At 41.2% G+C, this 27,743-nt stretch overlaps 2 protein-coding genes across 3 annotated transcripts in view; both read left to right on the forward strand.

Annotated features, from left to right (window-relative positions):
- TRIM47 (tripartite motif containing 47) overlaps positions 1–5,478 on the forward strand; it is a 35,244-nt gene extending 29,766 nt beyond the window's left edge. For both annotated transcript variants that reach the window (XM_089535854.1, XM_089535862.1), the window contains exon 6: positions 152–5,478. In XM_089535854.1, the coding sequence (XP_089391980.1) occupies positions 152–777 (626 nt within the window). In that variant the 3' untranslated portion in view covers positions 778–5,478. The remainder of the gene's footprint in view (positions 1–151) is intronic.
- Positions 5,479–9,454: 3,976 nt separating this feature from the next.
- WBP2 (WW domain binding protein 2) lies at positions 9,455–27,034 on the forward strand. Its single transcript, XM_089535891.1, has 8 exons — positions 9,455–9,619; positions 14,708–14,816; positions 15,832–15,967; positions 19,768–19,860; positions 20,565–20,702; positions 21,710–21,832; positions 23,800–23,876; positions 24,659–27,034. The coding sequence occupies exons 1-8, from the start codon at positions 9,561–9,563 to the stop codon at positions 24,710–24,712; spliced, it is 789 nt and encodes a 262-aa protein (XP_089392017.1). The 5' UTR covers positions 9,455–9,560; the 3' UTR covers positions 24,713–27,034.
- Positions 27,035–27,743: the final 709 nt, after the last annotated feature.

Genomic DNA, 27,743 nt, shown 5'->3' on the forward strand with positions numbered 1-27,743 from the left:
GCTAAACCCATAATGCCTGAGTCAAGAAACAAAAGAATCCTCAGTTGTTTTACATTTCAGTTTTGTTGTCCTAGAAGAAAATGGAATCATACCATGTGGCCTTCTTTGCTAATTCCTTTTCCTGCTTTTAAATAATTTCCCTTTCATACAGTTGCTTTCATCATTGATTTGGACAGCGATACGGCTGACAAGTTTCTCCAGCTGTTTGGCACCAAGGGGGCCAAGCGTGTGCTGAATCCCATTGGCTACCCTCAGAGCTCAACCAGGTTTATTAACTGTGAGCAGGTGCTGGGTGAGAACATCATGAACCGGGGCAACTATTATTGGGAAGTGGAGATCATCGATGGCTGGGTGAGCATCGGGGTCATCACAGAAGACTTCAACCCGCAGGAGTCATATGACACAGGCCGTCTGGGCAGGAATGAGAAATCCTGCTGTCTACAATGGAATGGGCAGAACTATATTGCCTGGTTTGGGGGTTTTGACTGTGTGATACAGCAGCCTTTCTTCCACACTATTGGGGTGTTCTTGGAGTACTCTGAGAAGGTGCTGACTTTCTTTGGAGTGAAGGATGCCAAGACAACATGCCTACAGCAGTTCAAAGTTGCTCGCTTCAAACAAGGCCATTTTGACCCCTTCCAGAATAAGATCAACCACCAGTTTCCTATGCTCTTTAACCACAATCTCAAGCCAGCTTTTTTCCTTGAAAGTGTAGATGCCCACATGCAACTTGGGCCTTTAAAGAAAGACTGTGTCTCTGTGCTGAAACGACGTTAATGCACTTAACATATGGGAGAGAACACAGGATTCAGGAAAGATTAACACGAAGTCTGTGTTGGAGCATTATGTCACCTCAGTGATTTAGAATTGAAAGCCTTGTTCTTATCTTAGTCACTACCACTATTGAATAATTTGATAGGTAGCTTTAAACATGAAGGGCATTTGCTGCTATCACTTTTTCTCCTCCTTGGTTTTTAAATCAGGGATAGCACATTTTAGGGCTTCTGCCTGCTGGGCCTAATTCAAAACCCTAAGCTTGTTTTTCTTTCACATCGTGTTTTGAATTGTTGCACTTCTCTTTCTGTATAAACCTACTGGTATTGCTAAAAAAAACCAACAGTACACACTTGCACTAAAAATCAACACACCAAAGTATAGTGCAATAGACCTGGCTCTAGTCCCTGATCCAGAATGACCAGAACTGGAATGCCAGTGTCTGCATTTTTTAAAAACACAGTAGATGAGGTAGTGAGGATAATTACAGGACATGACCCAATCATTGACACCCCCTTATAGAAATATTTTGGATCAGGGTATTCTCTGCACAAGAAAAAGTTGACTGTCCATTCAGTTACTTAAATCCAGATTGGACAAAGTACTGGATGACACATTATGTCAGCCTCCTCCAATATGGTGTCCTCCAGATAGTTGTATTGCAATTTGGAGCTGGCAGGACATTCCTGGGAGCTGGAGTCCAGCAGCTTGGGGAAGGCTGTGTTAGGTAAAATGATCCAGGAGACTATTGTTAGCAGTACAGAGTTTTCTCCTTTCTATTCCTGAATCTCATTCTTTTCTTGATTTCATTTTGGACAGCCAGTTCTCAAGCTGGTATTCCCACACTAAGATCTGATCTGAGTTGTCACCCATGTAGATGTGGTAGATATTCAGGCATTCCATCAGTTGGAACGGGCAGACCACATTCTTTCCACCTGGGGTTTTCCATGTGGTTACAGATTACCATACACAATTGTAAAACACTGCTAGATGCGCCTGTAAGCAATTTTCTAGTCACAGCAGCACAAAAGGCCATGCATGCTTAATAGACAACAAGAGTTTATCTATGCTGCAGACAGCTCCCTCCCTGACAGCCTAAATATAAACAAACAAAATGGCTGTGCAGGCAGCAATTGTGACACTGTTCAGCAATCACTGTATTTGACCAGTAGTAGTTGCCCATCATACTTGAAGAAACACATTCTCCATTGAACTCACAGTAGCAAGGGATGCACTGTTGGGTGGGTGTAGGAATAGATTCAGACTAGATTCTTGGATATCAGCCTAAAACCTAAGGATATAACTATAAAGTGAAATTAAGCACCTCTGAGTTGCAGTATCATTTGAATTTGTGGTAGCACAATATTGACATGGTTCCTCGTAATGCTTAAAAGGGAGACAGGATAAACTGCTTGGGTTTGAGATTCTAATATGTTAATTACTACAGAAGGGGAAACAAGCAGGAGGATGTATTGCTGTGTTTTCCACTTCCCACTTAATATCTTGCTGACTCAGAGTTCTTAAAAAATATGCTTTATTGGAAGCCATACAGTTGGTAACTCTTGAGAACAGGCCTGTAAACAGGGATGGAGTGATACACAGATCTGAGGCAGATGACGGAGGTTTTAATTTTCACATAGCAATAATTAGAAGTGCCCATAGGTGCCTTCCAGGTATGTTGGATGACATCTTATATAATAACCAATGGTTGGGGATGATGGGAGTTATAGGCCAACACATCTGGTACATGTGCCAAAGACTGACCTATAAAATCAACCTTCTCCAGCAAAACAGCTTCCCCATAAAATGACACCGTAAACAATATTGCGTTCTGAAGTCGAAGGCTTTCATGGCCGGCATGCATAGTTTTCTGTGGGTTTTGGGGCTATGTGGCCATGTTAGGAATAAACTCTTCTAGAACATGGCCACATAGCCTGAAAAACCCAAAGAAAACTATAATACTGCACTCAACGTAATACTGCTGAGAGAATCCTTGGGGGTGGGGGGCAGAAACCAGCATACCTTCTAAGAGGTTGCAAAAACACTTCTTTATAGTTGAGTAGTTTCAGTTAACCCGTGAGGAGTTACAAAATTTCTGTAAGCATTAAGGAGTCAAAATAAACCTGATTTAAATGAAACTATTCTATTTAAGGACAGGGAATGGTGCTGGAATTGATGGTCCATTGGATTTCTTCTGTCTCTAGGATATAGTATTGATTGATACAATCTGATGTGCAATTATTGTTATACTTGATACAGTGGTATACAATTGCAACTGTAATATCTTCCAGATTGTTAAAATTAATATAAAGTTATGCTCATGGAAGAGAAGGGGGGGAGTGTTTAGTCTAGAGGCATTACTTTTTTTTTTAATTTCAAGATTTCTCTTCATGCATTCCTTGTAGAGATAATAACTAAATGCTGGTGTGCTCCAGGGATTCAGTATTACGGCTACATTTGGAGGAATTTACTCTAGTTTAATATAAACATTGTCTACCTCCCAAGGCTTGGTCTTCATATAAAACAAAGACTGTTATGGTATTGTATATGGGATGAACATTATTATTAATGAGATTAATCATAAGGTTAATTGTGTATGTTCATTTGTCTTTGCTGTCTGGGTTTTATTCAGATTTTTGTGGCTACCAACAAGAAACAGTGATGTCGCCATAGCTGGATTTTTTTACTTCCACTAGTGCAGCACAACAAACAACAGCACAATTCTTATTGATTGACTACTATGCTAGTAGTGTTGTGATATTTAAACAAGCCTTCAGGGATTAACTGGAATGATAATCTGTTACACTGAACTAACTGGCTGTATTCATTGTTACTTCTGCACAAAAGGCTAAAGCCAGTATGTTTGGTCTTTTCCAGAGTCTTGTGCAATTGTTACATTTCCAAAGCTGTTTTTTAAATATATTTTTGAGTACTAGAGACCTCCTTGCTTTGGAGATTCCCACCTCAAAACACACAGTTTCTATATCTTCTGAAGTGTGTGAGGAAGTTTAGTTTCTATTAAACAGGATGCAAACACAATCCTGATTTCTCCGTTGTTCTTTTCAAACTAAGAATTAATTCCACTCTGCTTTCTGCTTATCCTCTAACAGGCTATTGAGCACTAAGGGAGAGGTATAAAGGGAATGCATTTGTGAGGAGGTTGAGGTAGTGTGGGGAGATCTCTTGGAATGGGAAGTGCGGTATCTATTTTTTAAAATGGGTTGGAGAGATTAAAAGAGGGTGGATTGGGAAAAATCTCAATGGATTGTCATGTTAAGGACTAGCAAGAATTTTGTGTCAGTATTCATTCACTTCATTTTATACACCTCCTTTTCTAACAGAACACTCAAGTGATTTTCAGTTCAAAACAATGACTTGAAATCAGAGACACAGGACTTCAAATGAAAGGAAAGGAAGAAGAGAATATTTTTTAAAATATGGTTGTCAAGGTAAAAAACCAGGTGGGATGGTCATTGCAGGGAACAGTTGTGCAATGTAAATCTCTAAAGGACAATGTGAAAATCAAAAGGACAATTGATCCAAACCAGGCTGATGGAATGGCCTCTAGCAGATGCAACTTTTCCAGGGGAGGCCCCAAATTCTCTCTAGGATGCAGTTGGGTGGATCAGGAATAGGCAAGAGCTAGGGCAATATGAACAAATTTATGATTTATTTGGGACATACTGTTTGTTCTTTTCTTAGTAATTGCTTGTTCTTTGGCTCACTCTTGCATGCTGAGATTAGAATATGAACCTTCAAGGCATGAAATCATGTATGAATGCATACATTTTGAAATTGTAGAGCAGGGGTAGGCAACCGTTTTGAGCCAGGGGCCGGGTTGCTGTCCCTCAGACAACTGGGGGGCCGAAGCCAAAAAATAAATATTTTTTTAAAAAAATTTAAAGAAATAAACCGGGACAAATGTAGGATAACATTTTCAAATGGTGGACACTTTTTTTAAAAAGTGGAGGACACACGAAAAAAATTGCTGATTTTTAAAAAAATGTTAATATAAATGTATGTTTCTGAGGCTTCTATAGACAATTGCCCCTGCGCGCGAGAGGCCAAAGGCCCCGGCAGCAATCAGCGGCAGGACCGGCCTGGGGCCAGTCCCAAGGCCTCGCCGGGCCGCATCCGGCCCGTGGGCCGCAGGTTGCCTACCCGTTGTAGAGTAAGGCAGGCTACAGTTTAAGCCTATCATAAATTTTCTTTCTTACAAACTGGCCTTTTTTTTTTAAAAAAAAATATCTGTTTCCATTTTCTTGTACCTCTTCTGTTCTCCTTAACAGGGCTAGGCAACTCCACCATGGCTGCTAATAGGAGTTCATTTGTGGGTGTAAATACAGCTCTTGCTTACAACATCTTAATTTGGACCAAAGCCCTGGAAAAATGAGTGTTTTATCCACCGCTGAGCCAGCTAGGAAATTCATCCCAAAAAACCCATGGCATCAAGCCATAACAAACTTAGCACTGTGGTAAAAATAGCATGTGAAGCCACAGAAATGCCAAGGTTTTTAAAAATGTATGGCTAAATACCTGCTTCTAAATTTCAGATATTCCCTGTTGCAGAAATACAAAAAGCCAAGTTCTGCTAGTAGTAGATACATATGACAGCTGTTTTCTTTTTAAGTGGTCTCCAGGTGATTGTAATGGATTTTTGTCACACTTGTCATGCTATCCAAATAAAGCAAGAGATAAATCTACTATCAAGTAAGAGGAGTGCCAATAGATAATAAAGTTGTCTGTTGAACTACTTTTGCCCTAGTGCTGACATATGCAAATCTAAAGTTAGGTGTAATGAAGTCCCATGGATCTATTAAGTTTTAGTTAGCAATAACTAAATAATTGATTCATATAGGGTTCAAAGCACTGTGCATTAAGATATATTGACGTACTTAGGATATCATGGACAGCCAAGAAGACAAATGGGTTCTTGAACAGATCAGACCAGAGCTCTCATTGGAAGCAAAGATGTTCAAGTTGGGACTATCATACTTTGGCCGCATAATGAGAAGGCATGGGTCACTGGTAAAAAACAATAATGCTAGGAAAGGTAGAGGGTAGAAGAGAGGAAACCCACAAACCAGATGGATAGACTCAATCAGGGGGGTTATGGGCAAGGGCTTGCAGGGTCTGGGCAGGGCAATGGACGGTAGGGATTCTTGGAGATGTCTCATCCACAGGCTCACCATGAGTTGGAACTGATTCAAGGGCAGCTATTATTATTATTATTATTATTATTATTATTATTATTAACCTTTATTTATAAAGCGCTGTAAATTTACACAGCACTGTACATACAATCTTTTTAATTGGACGGTTCCCTGCCCTCAGGCTTACAATCTAAAAAGACACAACACAAAAGGAGAAGGGAGTAGTGGAGGGGAAAGGGCCTCTATAGTAGGATAATACATATAAAATACATACCGATACAGGAAATGATTCAATAAAACAGGCAACAAAGAACATCAAATAGTAAGTGACAATTATACAATGCCTGGGAAGGCTTCTCTGAACAGGATGGTTTTCAACTCCGTTTTGAAGCTGGTTAAAGAAGTGATGGCTTTTGCTTGTGGGGGAAGAAGGTTCCAGGAGTGAGGGGCAGCAAGTGAAAAGGGGCGAATCCGGGATGGAGCAGAGGAAATCCTGGGCTGAGACAGCAGACCTTGACTACCAGAACGGAGGGTCCTAGTGGGAAAGTGAGGAGAAAGAAGGTCTGATAAGTAGGGAGGGGCCAGTCCATGGAGGGCTTTAAATGTCGACAGCAGGAGCTTATACTGAATGCGGAAAGGGTTGGGGAGCCAGTGAAGGGATGCCAACACAGGAGAGATATGGTCAGAGCGGTGGGCAGTTGTGATAATGCGTGCAACAAGAAATACAAAATTTACCAAATGCTTGACAACCTTCAGTGGTGTAAAAGCTTGATATTTGCAAAAAGTATATTCAAAATCATGAGCATTTGTACCTGTTGCCACTCAAGCCTAATTATTAGAATTAATAATACTGTACATGGGGAGGGGGCATGGGACTGTATGGTCTGTCTGGCTCGCCCACCAACGCTGATGTGTCCCAACAGTCAAGGTTGCTGTTGTGTGCCTTCAAGTCATTTCCGACTTATGATGTTTTCTTGTTCAGACTGGTGTTTTCTTGTTCAGAGGTGGTTTGCCATTGCCTTCCCCTGAGGTTCAGAAAATGCGACTTGCCCATGGTCACCCAGTGGGTTTCATGGCTGAGCTGCAAATCAAACCCTGGTCTCCAATCATAGTTCAACACTCGAACAACTACACTACGTCGGCTCTCATCCCCTATTCAGAGCCACTAACAGGCTGTACAGATGGGCAGCCTGCAGCTGCCTTCAACTGCACCGGATCGTGGCTGAGGCAAGCACACACCGTGGCCCCAATCTGGTCTTTCCAGGGCACAAAAAGGAGCTGCCAAAAGTGGCTCCTTTTAGCACCCTGGAAAGGGCGTGATAGCCGTGGTGCCGTGGCTTTAAGGCACTCCTTTGGGGCTGTGTCATGTGGATGCAGCGCCAGAGGAGCGCCATGATGCCATGCAACTTGTGGAGTGGTGCATGGTATCACACTGCCCTGGGGGTGGAGTTGGGGCATGCGTCATGTGGAAGCCATGTCCCAACCCCACTCCCAGGCCCGCCTTTATGGTCGGTGTGCACAGCCCCCAAGTGTTTCAGTGGTATGAATGGTTTTAATCAGCATACACCCCCCTTCTTTCAATGATGGCCAATGAGTCAAGGTCAATTTGCGGGCAGCTAACAACAACAAAGTTCCAGGAAGCAAATAACCAATTTCTCTTACTACTTTCAGAAGTAATGCTCACGTTTTCCAGAAATAATAATAATAATAATAATAATAATAATAATAATACATTTTATTTTCTTATATCCTGCCTTTCTCCTAATATAGGGACTGAACTTTAAGAACACTTTTTTCATTCAGTAACATGAGTAGCCAGCAATTATGTAGCATTACTTCTATAATATGAAGAGAGCCCACATCCCGTAATTATTATAGTACCCAAATAGTTGCAAAAGGACTAACAGTATTCCTTATTTAACCGCAAGCGTACTGTAGTTTTAAAGTTATTGCAGGAAGGAATTAACTAACAGCATTTGCTACAAGTAATTAGTTACTGTCAGTTAATTCCTTCCTGCAATAACTTTGAAACTACAATATGTTTGTGGTTAAATAAGGAATACTTTTAGTCCTTTTGCAATGTAACTAGTTGGGTACTATAATAATTACAGGATGTGGGCTCTCAACATAGTATAGAAGTAATGCTACATAATTGCTGGCTACTTGTGTGTGTGTGTGTGTGTGTATATATATATATATATATATGTATGTATGTATAAACAGTCACCCTTCCAAGTCCGTGAACTTGAAATCTGCAGACTTAGAAATCTGCAGAGGGGCAACTGCCATTAACCATTAACCTTAATGGGGCACACCCCCCATTGAAGCCTATGGGGCTTGAATATGCATGAAATTTGGAACTCGTGGGGGATCTGGAACCTAGCAGTTGGAAAGCATGCAGATGCAAGTAGATAAATAAGTACTACTTTGGTGGGAAGGTAACTGCGTTCCATAGAGTTATGCTGGCCACATGACCACCAGAGTTGTCTTTAGACAACACTGCCTCTTCAGTTTAGTAACAGAGATGAGCACTGCCCCCTACAGACCGTTACAACTAGACATTAATGTCAAGGGGAAACCTTTACTTTTTTTATGTGTTGAATGTTTATGTGTGTGTAGCATCCTAGAATCCTAGAGTTGGAAGAGACCTCAAGGGCCATCCAGTCCAACCCCATTCTGCCATGCAGGAATTCACAACCAAAGCATCCCCGACAGATGGCCATCCAGCCTCTGTTTAAAGACCTCCAAGGAAGGAGACTCTATCACCCTCCGAGGAAGTGCATTCCACTGTCGAACAGCCCTTACTGTCAGGAAGTTCCTCCTAATGTTCAGGTGGAATCTCTTTTCCTGTAGCTTGCATCCATTGTTCCGGGTCCTGTTCTCTGGAGCAGCAGAAAACAAGCTTGCTCCCTCTTCAATATGACATCCTTTCAAATATTTAAACAGGGCTATCATATCACCTCTTAACCTTCTTTTCTCCAGGCTAAACATCCCCAGCTCCCTAAGTCGTTCCTCATAGGGCATGGTTTCCAGACCCTTCACCATTTTTGTCGCCCTCCTTTGGACACGCTCCAGTCCTTTCTGAATTGTGGTGCCCAGAACTGGACACAATATTCTAGGTGGGGCCTGACCAGAGCAGAATAGAGTGGAACTATTACTGTGTGTATAGATATGTGTGTGTGTGTTATGTGTCTGTGCATGTGCATGTTTATATGTATGTGTATATTTATGTGTCTACATATGTGTGTGTGTGTGTGTGTTTCTATGTGTGTGTATACACCCCTTTCCTAAAACGGGGCCAGACCCACCAGGAAGGAGGCCCCTTTCTACTTAAAGGCCCCAGTCTCTAAGGGCGGCCGTTCTCTCATTCTCCGCCGCAAGGGACCAGCGGGGCTGGGATACAAGGCCCCTCCCCCTCCCGAAGAGCGGGCGCTCTAAAATGGCGGCCTGGTTTCAGCCATCCCCGAACTACACTTCCCGTGATGCCCAGCTCTCCCATCCTCTTCCGGTGCCTGCGTTGCCCTGGGAGCGCGGCTACGCCGGAAGTACCCCTCAAGGCTTGTTGCGTCGCTCGCTCAGTCTCCTCATTTCGGCCTGAGTAGAAGAGAGGAGAGAGGTGCGGCGGGAGTGGTCATGGCGCTGAACAGGAACCACTCGGAGGGCGGCGGCGTCATCGTCAACAACAGCGAAAGGTAAACAACGGCGGGACAGAGGAGAAGAGGGCCCTCCTGCTCCTCCTGCTCCTCCTTCCGCCCAGGAGAGGGTTCTGGCTCTGGCGAGAGGGAGAGAGACGTCTGCGATATTCAGAACGATGATGTCTGTCTCTGAGAGAGAGAGCTGTCTCTGTCAGAGGGATATGACAGCCTTGGATGAAGGGAGGGGCATACATACATTGTTAGTGTCCTTGTTACAGTGATACACCCGTCAAAGTCAGAGTGATATCTTTGGGATAGTAAAAAGTATATCTCTCATATTAAGATTAATAATAATAATAATAATAATAATAGATTTTATTTCCTCCCCAGAAGGATCAAGGCGGGAGACAGCCGAACGCATAAATCAATGCACAACATGCACATAACTAAAACTGCATGTCGCTCATCCCTCGCTTTACACTAAAATGCCAGCGCTATAAATGCAAATTGAAATCACTGAGAAATAGGCAACTTTGCGATAGCGAGAGTGATATATCTGTGATAGTCGTAGTGAGAGTTGTATCTGCAATGGCACAAATCACTACAGCTGGGTAGTGGCCACGGGAGTTATATCTGTGATAGTGAGAGTGATATCTATGATGATGATAGTGGTATATCTGATAGTAAGTGTTGTATCTGCGATGGAGAGATATATCTGTGGTAATGATATCTATGATAGTGATGTATCTGTGATGGTGAGAGTTATACATGTGGCAGTGAGGGTTATATTTGTTGAAGCAATAATTGTATCTGTGATTGTTGTTTGTTGTTGTGTGCTTTCACATTGTTGCATATGCCAATGACTTGGACACAGCAAATCCCTCTGAAGAAACCGGCCAAGAAAACCCCACAATAGGTTCACCACCTTAAGGTTTCCATAAGTCAGATATGACTTGAAGGCACACAGCAACACTCAAAAAACAGGATGCGGCAGTTAGCATTACATTATACCTGGTAACTTTACAGTGACGGTTATGTCACTCATGATAGTGATAGTTGTGTCCGTGATGATAATGCTTGTCACAATCGTCACATATATTACTATCACTGTCATCACAGATACAACTCTATCACAAATACAATGCTCACTATAATGTTATTATAATGTGTATAATGTAACACATTCTGTGTTGCTTGTTGTTGCTGGGTGCCCTTCAAGTCATTTCTGATTTATGGCGGCCCTAAGGTGGTGGACCTGACATGGGGTTTTCTTGGCATGAGTTTCTTCAGAGAGGGTTTGCCATGGCCATCCTCCAGGGCTGACTGGGACTTGCCCAAGGTCCCCCACTTGGTTTCCATGGTCTCCCAGTGTCCTAAATCCAACGTCCAAACCACTATGCCAGCCTGGATCTGTCCTGTGCCCATGTTGAATTTGATAGCACTTTTGTTACTGCAAACTTGGGTTTGCAGCTGTTGCCACCTCAGAACTCTTTCTCTTTCTCTCAGCTCCTTTTTTCTGCCCAAAGTGACAGTGTCTTGGGCCTTTTTAAACAGTTTTTCTTTACTTTGTTGCTGTTTAAGTTTGTGCTCGTTGTTCTGTGCCTTCAAGTTGTTTCCAATTTACGGCAACCCTAAGGGTTTTTCTTGGCAAGATTTGTTCAGAGGGGGCTTGCCTTTGCCATCCTGAAAGAGCATGACTCACCCAAGGTCACCCAGTGGGTTTCCATGGCCAAGCCAGGATTTGAACCCTGGCCTCCAGAGTCTAGTCCAACACCCAAACCACTGTATCTTCAGTACTCCGTGGTTCTTCCCGTTCCAGCAGAGGGCTGCATTTGAAGTTATAAGATAACGTAGACTCTAGTCCACAAAAACTTACACAGGAGTATATTTGTTAGTCTTTAAAGTACCACAAGCCTTGGCTTGCCCTCCCCCCCCCCCCCCCCATGCAAAATAGCTAATCCTCTGGAACTTGGAGCCATCTTGTCTCTTATCATGAAGGTTCCAGTTCTTAATTGTTGTGCTGTAGGGCAGTTTTATTCTCTATTAATTTATGTGAAATGTTTTAGGAAGCACTTTACTCCCAACAATCTGTGACAATAAATTCAATGAATTTTAAGTATGACTGTATATACATTATGTAGGGTCAGCAGGTTAGTAGTTTGAGGCACGGGTACCGCATGATGTGGTGGGCTCTCATCACTAGTCCCAGTTCTGCCAACCTAGCAGTTCGAAAGCATGCAAATGCAAGTAGATAAATAGGTACCACTTCAGTGGGAAGGTGAACAGCGTTCTGTGCAGTCATGCTGTCCACATGATCACAGAGTAGTCTCTGATAACACTGGCTCTTTGGCTTAGTAATGGAGATGAGCACCACCCCCTACGGTCGGACATGACTTGACAACCTTGTCAACGGGGAATACCTTTACCTTTTATTCAATGTACAGTCCGTCCTCACCTTACGCAGGGGATCCGTTCCGGATCCTGCCGCGTAAGGCGAATTCCGCCTATGCTCGAGCCCCCATTGGAAACAATGGGGCTTGTGCACGGCAGCGCGCGGGGCGCAACGGGCGCGTGCACCCATTCAATTGAATGGGACGCGCCACCCCTTCCGCCCTGCGCACGCCCCACGGCTTGAGCGCGTATGCTCAAGGCCGCGTATGGCGTGCCCGCGTATGGCGCGGGCGCGCTGTATATGTATTAGATATTTAAAACGTATTTCTTTTTGTCTATCCTGAGCATCCTCGTATGGAAATGTTGCATTTTAAGTTTTCACATTGAGGTTTTAAGTTTTACTTATTCTGTAAACAGTCTCAGATTGCTTTCTGTTTTTCATTCCTCTGCCATATTGTCTTTGCCATACCCAGCTAAAAGTACTATGTATATGGCTATCATATACATTCACCCTTAGGAAAGGTTGCATGGGATACCAGCAGGTGCAACTGAAAAGGTAGTTAAGAAAAAGTATGTAAACAATTGTGCAAACAGATCAAGCAAAAACAAGAACATGGTCCAAGAATAACTAGTGCGTACAGCCCGATAGTAAATGCAAGAGGAGCCAGAACCAGGATATGTGGAATAGCGTCGTAATTGGGGACATGTGCCAGTATATGAGCATATGTCAGAAGGATCACAATTACCATCCAGTTTCCTGATTTGTTCCATCCTTTTGTAGCTAAGTTTCTTGGTTACACCTGATATAGGATTTCACATTTCAAGGTCACTTTCCATACAAGATTTCACAGCCTTTGCTGATCTTCTGGAGGCATCAAATGTGGATGTAAATAATGCTATGAGAAATGAAGTCCCAAAACTGCTTTTGCTAGTGCCAGTTTGTATAACCTGAAGACTGAGGGCACCTTTGCTGTGCTGTGCTCATTATTTCTGTAATAGAGAGTCTCTGTTTTGTGTCTATGCTTTAAAAAGCCTGTAACTTAAATTGATACGGTGCAGAAAAAAGGGATTGCAAGTGCAAGTGAAATACAAATACCATCTTACTGCCATGCAATGTTGCAATTTTTCTGGCATTATCCCACCACCACCACCTGACGCTCTCTTTATCCATATGTTACTGTCTCCTCACTTCCTGCTCCTATCTAGCTTGTAGAAAAGTGATATGGGGAAGCAACTGCCTGCCTCAAGACAACTGGAGGCAGTAAAAGATACTGTACCCTGGAGATGGCAGCACATACATACAAATATATGTTACCAATTTCCTGCATTTTTTGTGTTATTTAGAAACAACTGACAGAGTTTGTTGCAGACTGTAAATGTGCTGAAATAAGGGTGCCAAAGGATAAAAGATCAATGTAATTAGCGCATGTTTGCAAGAGCAGATGCTTAAAAATCACCTGCATATGACCCTGTTAGAAAGTCTGTTTCTAGACACAATTCATAGTCCTCATAATCATCTCTAAAGCACTATATGAAACGGCTATAGCCTGTCTGATTCTGCTGTATGAGGTTGAACAGTCTTTGAAAACTTCAACGGGGAACTTTATTTTGGTCCTGCCACTTTCACCAGCATGTTTGGTTTCAGACATGAAAGAGGGCTTTTTTGGTGGCTGCTCTCAGACTCTGGAACCCTACATTAAAGTAGATTATGTTGGCTCTATCTCTTGTCTTCCCATCAGAAACCATATACCTTTTCAAGTGAAGCTTTTAAAGTTGTCACGTTGCTGAGGAACAGGCTTTTGACTGACTAGGTGTTTTATTTTTACTGATGTGTTTTAATATTTAAACTCTTTCTGAATTTTAATTACATTTTTGTTCAGTCTGATTGTTAGCCTTATTGACTCCCTCCCTCCCTCTGTGTGTGTGTGTGTGTGTGTGTGTGAGAGAGAGAGAGAGAGAGAGAGAGAGAGAGAAGGGTGGAATAAAAATTTAATAAATAAAGCTTCAGTGAGTTCTCCCTAGAAAATACTGGTTGGATCTTTTAGTCCATATACAGTAATCACAGTATTTCCTGTCAGCCATGTGAACAGAGGCCTAATGGGAGCAGAGAAGAGTAATGTGTTTATGTTATAGTAATTAAATGCTCCTAAATAGCAGGCATAGTCCCCAGAATGTGGCATGTGGAATTCATTTACAAAGCTGCAACAACCTTTGGATAAGACTTTTGTTCCTACACTGAATGAGAATCTCATGCTATGACATTGCAGGCTAGCTAGTTCTAGACACACAAAGAACACTGGCTTAGGTATTGCTGTATCGCTTGATAGAGCCTTCTGTTTTTGTGATGACTTCCATTCAGTTTTTTTTTTTAACCCATCGGGTTGCTGCTATCCCAGATTGCAGTCACTGAAGCTCACAATGTGTCTTATATATGCGACACACTTGGAATCCTACAGTGTGGTAATAAGAGACATTCAAAACCCTAAGTATGTATCTATATATACAGTCCTCCCTCTGTTCTTGTGATTTTGGAATCCGCGTCCCTCACTTTTGCATGAGGGACGAATGGAGGGAGAATGAATGGGCCGTGCCCCCACATGCCCGTGCCTATATTCAAGCCAGTGGGGCTTAAATATAGGCAAAACTCTGTTTTTGCGAGGGGGTCTGGAATGGATCCCCTGTGAAAAAGGAGGGGTGACTGTAAATGATTGCTAAGAAATTAATTCAAGTGTTTTATCTTCTGTTTTTATATAGCATCTTGATGACTTATGACCACATTGAAGTTACATTCCATGATATGGAACATATGCCAGATGCTTTCAAGGGAACAAAAAAAGGCAGTGTCTTCATGACCCCATATCGAGTAAGTAGGCAAGCAGGTACTTTATATATCACCAATGTAACTCCACGATATGTTGGCAGTTGAACATTTTACATGCTTGCATAAGATGGTATCCAGTACTCCCTTGTGCAAGCTGTTTTCTATTCATATGCAATGCAGAGGGGGATACCTGCACCGTTTTTCTTCACTCCATGTCAGCTATTGGAACAGGATGCCCATGTAAGTGTGGAAGAGGATCTCAGCCATAATTCTAGTGTGAAGAGACATGAGTCCAAACACAGTTCTTTTTTGAATCACTATACTGACTTAACCTATTTTAACCTTAATGTATAGCTGTATTTTATGTATAATGTAAATTATTTTTGCACATAACTGTATACTCATGAGTGTAGTTTGTTGAAAATTAGAAGAGAGATAATACAGATCCACCTGGGTAGGATTCCTTTATTAGCGAGCCAAGTAAAAGAGGAGGTCAGTTGATGTAGGGAGGCCAGCACTAGATGGACTTTTAATAACTTTGAAATACTGTGACAGAGTTTTCATGAGCTGGCAATACTTATATAACTTATCATCAATAGGCAGATAATAATACCAGGTAATATATGTTTGTAGAGTGAATTGCTACTTCATAGTATCTACTGAATTAATGATTTGTTCCTATTGAATATATGACATGCAGAAACATAAGATTCAGAAGGCTTCATTTTTTCAGATTCTGTGTGTTTCATGCCTTCAAGTTGCCTGTCAACTTGAGGAAAAATCATGAATTTCATAGGGTTTCTTTGGCAAGGAATACTCAAAGATGGTTTTGCCAGTTCGTTCCTCTGAAATGTAGCCTACAGTACCTGGTATTCCTTATTGTTCTCCCATCTAAGCACTAACCGGGGCTGACTCTGCTTAGCTTCCAAGATCAGACTAGGATCTGGTGCCTTTAGGGTATTTAGGCCCTTTTCAGATTCTAGTCTGTAGTAGTGAGCTCCAGTGTTTTCTTTTCTCTATGTTCATTGTTAAAGATATTTTTTATTTTTGCTTGCAGATAATCTTCGTGTCCAAAGGAAAAGATCCAATGCAGTCTTTCATGATGCCCTTTTATTTGATGAAAGATTGTGAGATTAAGCAGCCAGTTTTTGGAGCAAATTACATCAAAGGTGCAGTGAAAGCAGAAGCAGGAGGTATGTACCATAGCAGAGCCTTTGTGTTCGATGCTTTCCATTTTGTGAGTGTACTGCAAAATGAAGAGCACCCTGGAATTGGCATGGAATTTGGATTCTTGTGAATATAAAACAGGCTTTTCTCACCAACTGTTGCAGACAATTTTCTTTAAAAACAGAAAAAATGAAGTGCAAAATCCAGTTAAAGGTCCATTTAGCCTAGCAGTGGTCTCCACCAATGGCGAGTCACACATGCCAGAACCTACTTTAAAACATGTAAATTTAATTTTTAGCTGTAAATGTATCTAAACCTATCTTGATAAAATGGTGCACCAGTATGCTTGTGGGAGTATTGGCTATGTGGGGCCAAACCCAGGCAAAGTCTCACGGGCCACAGTGAGGGCCCTGGGAGATGTGTGCAGCCCAGGAGCCACACTTACCCTCTGTTTTAAACTGAATCATGCATTTTCATGCGTGCACATGAACAGACACACACACACACACACACACGCATTTCTTCATCCTAAACCAAAGTAAGTAAATTTTATCTCCTGTCCCCAAGTTGGACTATTCTGAACGAGAATAATTTTATTGATTGCTAGCAATAATTGTAATAGCAATATTAGTTGCAATATTGTTGTAGCATAGCAATAGCAATAATAGCAATGAATAGTCTTTCTTCAATGCAAACTTTTGAATTAATTGACTGGAAAGCACTTGAAAAGTGTTTACTTTTGTGGTGCATGAATATTTTCAGACAATATTTCAGCAATCTCCTTTTCTTCCTCCACTTGTGTAATTTTAAAATATACACATTTTAAATATATTAAAAAGAAAACAATGTATCTCTGGAAAGGGGTTTTACATATTAGTTTACTTCAACCTTCCATTCTGGCAGTGCTAACATAGCATGATCCTTTGGGAGAAACCAGCTTTGGAGGTGTCTGATCATCCTCACTTGTGTGCCAGAATTCTTTATCTGTGGCTTTGACTTCATTAAGTCTCACCTAGCAATACACATACTTCTCTTATACTTCACCAGTCTTTCATTGGAACAATAACTGATGAGAAGAGTAGCAGAAAAGTGTATATGCCTAGAAGATGGCCAAAGAGTCAAGCATGTATTAATAACTAGATCTTGTGCTTCCTATAGGCTGGTCAAGAGGTACATTACAGTTCTGAAGTAGGTGGGAGCCTATGTCATTCATTGAAAGTACCTCCCATAATAAGTTACATAGTGAATCTAGTGACATCTTAAAGACTGTTTTATTTGGCATAAGCTTTTATGGATTGGCAACCCACTCCCCACTCCACAATTACTATGTAGCCTATAAGATATCGTAGGCATAGATAGCTATGCTTCTAGAGACAAAACTGGTTGTTTGGATAATTTTATATGCGCTGAACAATACACAAGACTTCTATTATGTATAGGGTGTTTTTTTTTGTTTTGTTTTTTGAAGAATCAAAAGTTTAAATGCTTAGGCCTTCCTCCAATCTTCTTCCTGAAAGGAAGAAAGATAGTCCACTGTGCCCTGCCATGGTAAATGTACTACTACCCTCTGGTGAGCATGAAGAATGACCAGCCTGCAGCAGTGGGCAGGAATTGTCCTGATAAGTGCACAGCTGTTACTGCATAGTCTAAAGCACTGTGCTAGTGAATAAAGCTGGGGTTTAGCAGCTAAATAGCCAGTCCCTGGAATACTTTGGACATTCAGAGCCTAACTAGAACACCCCTTATTGCTCTTCCTTTTCCATTGTTCATCAGAGGCGCTCTAAGTATCCATCATTGACCACAAAAACTCTCCCATCACCTGCTAGCAATGAAAGAATAGAGACAAAGGCCTGACAATCTCATGTTTTGGTTTAGCTATGAAGCCACCCAAACACGGGACACCTGGTAATACTGGCTTTCAAATCCTTATTAGTTGGATTAAGTGGGATTAGCCAGGTCTCTAAGAGGCACTGAACAGCAGGTCAAGCCCTTCTATGCCTCAAGGATCAAATAGAGCAGTTCTGGCACAGAGAAGCTTTTATGTTTTTAGATGTGTTACAGAACTGGTTTGAATTGTCCTCAGAATAGTTCCTTTTAATGGGTGATTGTCTGTATGCACACTCAGGTCTCACATTAATGGATGGTTCATATCTGCATATTCTGTTCTTTCTGCTGTGACACAGATGACAGGCTGTTGTGTGTGTTTCCAAACTTCTTGTTACTAAGAATGCTGTTTCTCTAACCCATGTTAGCTTCCTTAAGCTGAATTATAAGAATTTGTTAACTGCCCTTGAGTCAATTTAGGGGCTAAACAGGCGGCCACAAAGGAGAGGCTTGTTGTCACCCCTTTGAGCACCGAATTGGGGCTGCAGCAACTGCATGCTGGACCCCCGATTGGCGATTTGCTGGCTCCAAAAGAAGTGGCAGAAAGCTGCTCCTTTTGGAGCCAGCAAAAAGCTCTTGTTGTCACAGTGGCAGCATTTTTACTGTGTTTCTTTGGCGCAGCCGAAGAAACGACATTGATCTGCCTGCTATCTGGTCAGCCCGGCGGCTTCCTGACAGCTTAGGGGTAGAGTTGGGGCATCTGGCGTGAGGTTGCCACACACCCGCTCCACCCCAATGTCAGCACTTTTAGCCGGTCTGTTTAACCTCTTAGACTTGTGCCGACCCTGTGAATGAGACACCCTATCTGCTCTCCTCAGGTCCTCTAGTCTCATGGCCTCCTTGATTGAGGGTGTGCAGTCTTTCTCTCTTCTTTCTGCCCTCCACCTTTCCTAGCTTTATTGCCTTTTGTAGTGAGTCACGCCTTCTCATGAGGTGGCCAAAGTATGACAGCCTCAATTTGGTTATCTTTGTTACCATTTAATTCCATATCAAATTGATTGTTCTTTTAGACCGATCTATGACTAACTTTTAAAGGGCATCACTGAGACTTTTTAGCAAAATTTAATTTGCCTTTGCTGACTCAGAGCAAATCTAATCTTCTTGATATTTAAGTCTGCCAGAGGTTGGCAAACAGAATTTACTGTCTTTGGTTGGCTGTTAGCCACTCTCTAAGGGGAAATCAAAGTCTTTTCACTCCACTTTTAAAGGAACTAACATAGAACAAAGGCTAGTCTTTTGCATCAGAATATGGTGCTTCTGGTTTGATGCAAATTACACAGATTGGTAAACAGATTGTTGTAGCAAATAGGTATGTCAAAGTGTGGATGGATGAGGAATGGAAGGCAAACATTGCTGGAGGCTATTCAGAACTATGCATGATGCAGAAGCCTAGTATTTGCTTTTTGATGTGATCCAGAAACCTGCTTTTAAAAATGACAGCTGATGCAGAAACAAGATGCTACATCTATCCTGCTTTCACAATAAACTTTTTTTAAATTTCCCATCATCCCATGTTATTTATATGCAAATGCATGCAAGTTTTTTTATTTTGACTTCACTGTGGTCCTTTTTTATTTTATTTAGAGGATATATAGTTTTAAACTGGGAGAAGCATTAAGTTCCTATTTCTGTTCTGCTATTTCACTTTACACACTTCTCTCGCATTTAATGGTAATCAGTTGAACTAGCTAAGTTTTATTGGTGTTCTGAATTAAGCACCTCTGATTTTTGTAATACAAACTATATTGACCCCTAGTCATTGTGATATGTTCTTTTATAGTGAAAGGTCTATTCTTTGTTTTCCAAAGGTGCTTTCATACATGGCAACCTTGAAATACAGCACATGGAAATCTGCACAGGATCTTTGGAACTCAGCAACAGCCTTTTATGGAGTTTGATAGTAGGCCAGCTCAATGCATGTTGTCTTTTATTTTCTTTATAGGAGGTTGGGAGGGATCTGCAACATTCAAAATGTCATTCTCAGCTGGAGGTGCCATTGAATTTGGACAGCGTATGCTACAAGTAGCATCTCAAGGTACTGACTGTTTTTCATAGGGAAGCTAATTCAGCAGGAGACAGATCAGGAACTGTAGGTACTTTGTGGGTAATGAGACTGTAACATCTAGAAGACTTAACGTATTAAAGGATTGTAAGTGTCTGTAGTAAAAAGTAACATTTTTATTTGGTTAATTTAATAACGTTTAATATTAATGTTGTCTTCTGATACTAGACATGAAACCTAGAGTGAAATTACTTGGCTAAGCTATAGCTTTAATTGGCACCTTGCAGCCTTTGCAGTTTCTTATATCTCCTTCTCCAGCTTATTTTTTCAGCATTGGGCCTCAAGCAGTTGTACATGTTGTCTTTCTACATTCCCAGCCAGTGTGCTGCAGGGGAATTAGATACCAAGCCAGATATATTATTCTACTAAAGAGTTTTTTCCCTTTTCTCCTACACCAGGCCCCTTTTCTACTCCACCAGACCCCACAGTGCTTCTGCCAACTCTGAACAGCATACAGGAAACACTCAGAACCAATTAATGTTGCATGATGGTGTTATAAGATATGGTGAAGAACCCTGTAATTATTTATCTCACCAGCTGCAGATTTGCTTGGTCTTATTAAAGCAAGGGGTTTCATGTCTTTTAGAACTGTGGTGCTGTTTTGGTTCTGACTGTATTTGTATTACTGAAATGGATCTGCTTGGCTTGATAGAATGTACTGACCCTTTGTTTTACAGCTTCACGGGGTGAGGTCCCCAATGGAGCGTATGGTTACTCATACATGCCGAATGGGGGTTATACCTTTCCACCCCTTGCTGCCAATGGAATGTACCCAGCACCTCCTTCAGGATACCCTTACCCACCACCACCTCCTGGTGAGTTATGGAAGTGAAAGAGGGAAACCCTGAAATTCCTCTTTAATTTTAAAATGTTATATAAAATGAAGGAAAAACCTCACTTGCTTTGTTGTGACAGTGAGTCACTTTCAGATGTCAACAAACTGTCAACTCCCTTATTAAATAGAGGCTAATTTTTGTTTTTAATAACTAGAGTTCCCTCAGAATAAAGCATGACAAACAGTTGTTTCTTTTTCCAGTACCTTTCAATATGTATCCTTTGACAATGATTAGTTTTTCCTATTACCATGAAATCAGATGGGAGCTAATCTGGAGACTGATAGGCAGTTGGATTGACAAGAAGTAGTTATCTCTGAGGTAGCTTAGAACTTGGCATCTTATTTGTTGTAACTTCCCAGAAGCAACATAATAATATACTTGACGGAGGGGTTTAGTTTGATACATTCATTCTCTCAAAAATTCCTGGATGAAATCCAGTTAAGTTTTTCTTCTGATGCAACTGCTTCTGCCAGTAAACCAGATAGGGGTAAATTTCCACTTCCTTCTATAACTCTCAAAGTCTGCTCCATAAACAAATTGGGGAGGGGAGAAAGGAGAAGTGCAAAAGGCAGAAAGTTCAATTGAATAAAAAAACATATTTTTTAAAAAACTACTGTGTCACCTTAAAAGCAGATATTTCAGTAAAACATTAGAGGGGCTGTCTTGAAGACTAAAGCCTAAGGCACCAAAATTGTGGTGGGGGCAGTCTGCAGTCTGTTCTGGGTCCCTTCCTACTCCTCCCATGAAGCGCTTGCTTTTCCGCTTCACCCTGGCAACCCAGTCTTCTCCTCTCCTCCGGCCAACCTCACCGCTAACCACTGGCGTTTTTGCCGGCTCCGCTTCACTCCTCTCCGCCAAGGGCAACCCTGGCCTCACAAACGCCTGGGGGGGGGGGGCAATTCGGGACCCAGCTAGTCCTCTCGTCTTCCCACCGTAACCAGAAGTCTTGTTTTTCCAATATTTTATTCTGTCATTCTCTGTTGCAGCTGAATTGTATCCTGGTCCACCACTGGATGGAGATATGGGGTACATGCAACTTCCCCCTCCTCCCTATCCTGGGCCCATGGAGCCACCTGCTGCTGGCCCAGATCTTCCCTCCACTCCAGCAGGTAATGGCTGAGGCCAGAGGGACAAGTCTCAAATACTCTGAAATGCAGTAGAACTAAACAAGGCCTTTGAGTCTATTTTGTTTTCAGCAGGATTCATGAAAATCTAAGTAGATCTTGACAGTAATTATTTAGCCTTTTGTTAGTGAAACTTGTGTTCTGGAAACTCATAACACAGTAGTGCAGTTTCAACCGAGAAGGCAGGTTTCTAAAAATGGTACTATTGAGGTTCATATTAAATCATCTCTTCTTAGCTCCAAAGCTAACCCACTCACTTACAAAGAAGTAATTGTTTCTTCACTGCCAGTTTTGCAATTGCAATTCATATAGAAAGCAAAACACACATTTTCTTCCATTACATAATCAGCAAAGAGAAAAGAAGACTCCAGTTCCTCAAGAAACAAGTCATGCAAGTTTTCCATGGGGATGACAATTTGCTTGGTTTAACATGGGGCAAAAACTTTGCTGATTCATCCTTAGGGAATAATTCATTTTATAGAACAGAATTACAGAAAGAGAAGGTTCTATAAGCACTTATTGAGGGGTGACTAGGTGCTTGCCAACAGACCTGGATTGCCCCAAACAGTTGCAAAACAGCAGAGGGTCCTGTTTGTCAAGATAGAAAGCAAGTATTTAATCTTTTCCCTACCCACTGATTTTTTCTTGCAGTTTCTTCCACCCTCTCCCCTATTTGCTTACTCTTCCCTGATGGGCTAGAAACACTTTTGGAACCCTGACTAGGAAAGAGGGTTGTTAGAGAAGACTTTAGTGCTCTGTTCTGCCTGTCCTCCACATCAAATTGCACTCCTCTGCTTCTGTTTAGAGCAGTGGTCCAGTTTTCTAAAAGGAATTCCTCTGGAAATGTCTTAAGTTTATCTTTCATGTAGAACTGTTATTCCCACTAATCATGCAGCAGATCTCTACAATATGTCTAACCATGAAATTGAACAGTGCGTGGCAAAAGTGATGGGATGGCTCTATGTTTTTACTGGAGGTGAGCAAGAACAGAGAGAAAAGGGCAGCCCTGATCTTATGTACAAGGCCAGCTCTATAACCTTTAAGCAGATGGGCAGCAGGTTTTTGATATGAGAGAGCTTCGAATAGCCTGTTTTGTTTTGCTGCTGTTGCCTATTTATTATGAAGGACAGGTCATATGTTTATATACATTCTTCTTAGGTGCCAAAATAACCTGAATGCCAAAGGCATTCTATTTTCATGGGACAAAGGAACAACAGTAATTGCATGTAAGATGTTGGCTAGTCTTAGAATAAGAACGATGAGGTCTACCACTATATTTCCAGGATGACCATTGTGGGGGAACATTGGCTACCTTTCTTTTAACCCCTTTAACAAGAAACTTGGAAAAATTCTATGACATCTGAGTGATTTATCAAGAAGGGGCAGAATAGCATTAAGAAAGCAGCTAGCTAGATGTGTGTGGGGGGGGTAGTTATATACCTGTTTTTATCCGCATGTAGTGCAGTTGTTGAAGGCTCTCTCTCCAAGCCTCTTTAAAAGTGTTAGAGAAGCAAATGTTTAAAAGCACTAAGAGGGGAAAATATTTGCAGAAACCTGCAAATACAGTGTCGTTTGTCATAGACACCTAAAAAAAGCAATTCCATTTTGTTTGCCTTTATTTAAACAGTGTTAGGATCATTGCTCTCATTCCTACTTTGCTCCTGATTTACTGTAAAGCAACATTAAACCCAATTTCAGATGTAATGGAAAAGAGGTTTCAAAGAGATCCGAGCAATGAGAAGAGAGCTAGTGGAAAGCATTCTGATCCAGAACTTGTTCCTGGATTAATTGACAAAGGATTGCAACACACTGTGTTTGTGCTCGTCTATTCTTTTAATGTGAAGACCGAAGTTGCTCTCCCCTTGCCACATTTCCCCCTTTGAACTTATCTTATCAATATGCTGCAGTTCCCAAAGCAGTTCCTATTTAACTTGCTTTTCCTCCCCCTACAGCTGAAGCCAAGGCTGCAGAAGCTGCTGCAAGTGCTTATTACAACCCTGGCAACCCTCATAATGTCTATATGCCAATGGTAAGCTCTGAATATTTATGTATTTAGTGTATTTATAGCATTGGTCCCCTCCCTGCCCGCATTATAGTATTGAAGGAGCCTTATTTGGGATTCTCACTCAGGCACTGACTAGATCCAGAGCCTCTTTGTGTCATGAAGATGGCTGCATCATATACCCTTAGACTCTGTTTCTGGTTTCTTTGGCACTAAAGTCTTATAAATTAAGGGGGGAAGGTACAAATAGCCTTCCAGCATGTTCTCCAAAATCTCTCACATCCATATGTTACGAGATGATATCAACTAGAAGAATAATGCTTATAAGTAAGCCATATTGCTGTTAGTATGGCCAACAGCAGAGGAAGGCAAGAAATAAACAGAGTCTATAGCATGAGAATTTTGTTTTATAAAGTAGATACTGATGACAAAAAGCAAGAATACCTTTGATGTAAGTTCAGGAGCATGATGTAACAGTAACTGAAACAAGTGCTTGCTGATGCAGAAAGCTACTAGCATCATCATAGTATTCACTTTGTGATGTAGGTAATCCCCATTTACGGTTAGTGGCTTAACTAAGGAGGTGAGTTCATAATAGAGCAATACTTTGGCTTCCAGGTTCCAGCTTAATTAGAAGGGCCTAAGTGAATAACGAGGAAGCAACTCTTAGGAGAGTTTTAAAATGTTGTTTCACATACTTGTTGTAGTGGATCTGGTCTAGCAAACTTGGTTGCTTGTGCAGTTAAAGTGTGTCTATGTAAAATTGTTAATTTTTTCCTCTTTATCTCATTTTCTGTTTCTCATTTTAGGATCAGCCACCTCCACCTCCCTATTTTCCTCCAGAGGATAAGAAAACCCAATAGAGAGTCACCACACATTGCTTCTTTATTCCCATTCGGTTTAATATTGATAAGCGATATGACAATGATAAGGACTGTCTAATCTCCTTCCAGTGCACGTAACCCCCACAGGCAGCAGGGGGAGATGCGTGTTTCATTAGAAAAGCATCTAACACTTTCCTGGATTATCACATGCACCTAACCTAAGAATATATTTTTCTCTTCAATATTATTCTTTCTCCTTGTTAATGATAAAATGAAGGAAAAGCTTTCTTCTTTTTCTCTCATCCCATCTTTGAAGCATCCTGGAGAACATACCTCCCTGAACAAAGACTCCTTAAACCGAAACGAAGGTTGAATTTGGTAGGTGTGGATCTCTTAATGTCCAGCGGTCGTGTGTGGCAAAGCTTTGGAAGATGTTCAGCATTGTGATCTCTCAGTCAATTCTTCATTGCATGAACCCTGCCATGTTTTGACCAAGGAAATGCACTGATCTTCTGACAAATCTAATGGCACATTCTTAGAAGTTTGGTTTTGTTTGGACACTAGCATGTTCTGCCACTTCTTTTACAGAAGGTAATAAAGTGGCATGTATGCATCATGAATTGATTTTAAAACATTCCTGTCCGGTTATGCATCTTTCTTAATTTATTTTGTACAACAGTAAAATAATGGCTGCATGGATCTGGCCCATGATGCATAGTATCGTCACAGCTAACTTGGTAGTTGATTTGTCTAATTTTCATTTCTAGCAGCTAAACAAGTTTCTGTGGAATATGGCTGACATATTAATTTATTTTTGTTTATATTTATTTATTTATTGCTCAGATTTTAGTGCTAGAATATCATAATCTGATGCAAGGCACTTCCCCTTTTTGTTGCATGATGTTCAGATGTTTGGTAAGCATCATCTTCAAGAGTAGTGATTATTCAGATGAGGTCTAAACTGACAACAAGCAAAATCTTTTTGGGAATTCCTGCATCTTCTTGGAGTTTCCTGCACCAACCTGTGGTAAGGGTTGGGAATTGTATGGTTTTCCAGATGTTTTTGGTCTGCAGCTCCCAGCAGTTCTAAGCAGCATAGTCAGTAGTCAGGATCCTGGGAGCTGCAGCTTAATATCTGGAGGAGGACTGCATTACTCACACTCTAGAAGAATTAACATCAGTGAAATGCCATGCACAACAGAACTACTATAATATAGTGCTTTTGTTTTTGTTTTTTGACTCAAAATATGAAGAGGAAGCAATGAGAGATAATAGGAATTGCATGTATATGCCAGTAGTTCTAGGCATGCATGAGCACACACAGCCCCCAAAGTTCTACAACAACCCACCTGAAATTCAATATTTACTTAGACAGCTGGAGTGTTCCAGTGTGCCTAGAAATTGAAAATCCATTATTTCATTAGCATTGCTTCAGAGTCACATACAAATAAATTGAAAGTCTGATATGTACAGAAATCCATGTGTTCCTGAAGTTTGTTTTTGAAATTGGGGCTCTCTGGAAAGTTAACTTTTGAAGCCAGCGCTGGAAGCTTCAACCTCCTTTCATATTTGCTTTGAACCTAGGTCCCTGCTAGTGTTTGAGGCAACACTAGTTAATTCCAGCTTTGGCTACATTATGACTCCATTCTCCTCAGCAGTGGAAGTCAACGTTTTTCTGTGGTGGTTGCAGAGATGTCCCAAGGAAAGATGCAGATAGGTTCAGTTGCCAAGAACATGGTGAATTGGGGTAGTTTAACTGCATGCCTCTGCAATGCTTGATTTTTACTACCCTGCCATCACTATATTTAATTTTAAGTAAAATTATAGACCTTCTGAATTTTCATGAGATGGAAGTGCAAGCTGGTTTGTTTGCTGAAAAAACATCTCCATTTGCATTCTCAGTAGCAGTCACCTTGCTGTTTTGCTGCAGGGTCAATTGACAGCCAAATAGGTGAGGACCTTGAATTTGTGCAGCATGCAAATTCAGTTCACGTACTTCTCTGCAGAGGCTTTTCCAGCAGGAGCTTTTAAAACAACCCTGTACTAATAGCACTGTAAGTATCATTTTACTGATAGGCAAGGTCCCACTAAGGCCTTAGTTTGTTTTCCCAAATGCTATCTACCTGACCAGTGGTCTTGATACTGGTGCACACCCCATCTCTGTCTAGTGCACTGTTTCCACACACACACCCGCCTAGATTTGCATTTTAAACTGCAGTGATGTAAAGAAACTTATTTTAAAAATAGGTATGTATTTTGGAGAAATTCTAATAATATATTATGAATGTGAAATGGTTAATTTGACTTCAAGGCTGTCTTTTGATTTGCTGAGACTGTGAAGTAAAGATAACATACATCAAATCTCTCTGGCTCAGTTTATGTACATTTTTGGGTGGGCTGTTGTAGTTCTTCTGCTACTACTACTATTCATTTTTATCCCACCTTTCTCTCAATAATGTTACTCAAGTCAGCTAACAACATGTTTAAAATAATACAAAAGTATAAATAAAAGTATAGAAGATTTAAAAACAATTAAACTATTTATGAAATTAAAAACATTAAATGTTAAAAATATTATTGTGAAAACTGGACAGTGAAGAAAGCGGATAGGAGGAAAATCAACTCATTTGAAAAGTTCTATGGACACTGTGGACTACTAAAAAGACAAACAAATAGGTCCTAGAGCAAATCAAGTCTGAATTCTCTCTAGAATCCAAGATGATGAAACTGAGACTGTTGTATTTTGGCTATATTATGAGAAAGCATGACTGAATAGAAAAGATAATAATGCTTCACAAGATAGAAGACACTAGAAAAAGGAGAAAACAGTATTACAGATGGATGGACAATTAAGGAAGCCTTGACTCTGAGTCTGCAAGACCTGGGCAGGGCTGTTGATGACAGGGTGACTCAGAGGACTTTCATTTATGGGATTACCATAAGTCAACATCAACTTGTTTGCCATACAGCTTGACAGAGTTCTCAACCTGAGTTTTTAATGCGCAGGAAAACCCAGGTATAGCTCTGTCCAGCTGTGCCTACTGCAACGTGCTGGCAGCTCTCAAGAGTT

The sequence above is a fragment of the Sceloporus occidentalis genome, unplaced genomic scaffold (assembly GCF_023333645.1).
Source record: "Sceloporus occidentalis isolate IW3139 unplaced genomic scaffold, rSceOcc1.0.p SCAF_1, whole genome shotgun sequence".
Classification (NCBI taxonomy): Eukaryota; Metazoa; Chordata; class Lepidosauria; order Squamata; family Phrynosomatidae; genus Sceloporus; species Sceloporus occidentalis.

What these genes read in the sequence shown, in the direction of transcription:
- WBP2 (XM_089535891.1), top strand. Translation starts at nt 9,561, where the DNA reads ATGGCGCTGAACAGGAACCACTCGGAGGGCGGCGGCGTCATCGTCAAC. An exon ending in ATCGTCAACAACAGCGAAAG is followed by an intron (nt 9,620 to 14,707) that starts GTAAACAACGGC and finishes GTTTTTATATAG; the next exon opens with CATCTTGATGACTTATGACC. An exon ending in GCTACAAGTAGCATCTCAAG is followed by an intron (nt 19,861 to 20,564) that starts GTACTGACTGTT and finishes TTTGTTTTACAG; the next exon opens with CTTCACGGGGTGAGGTCCCC.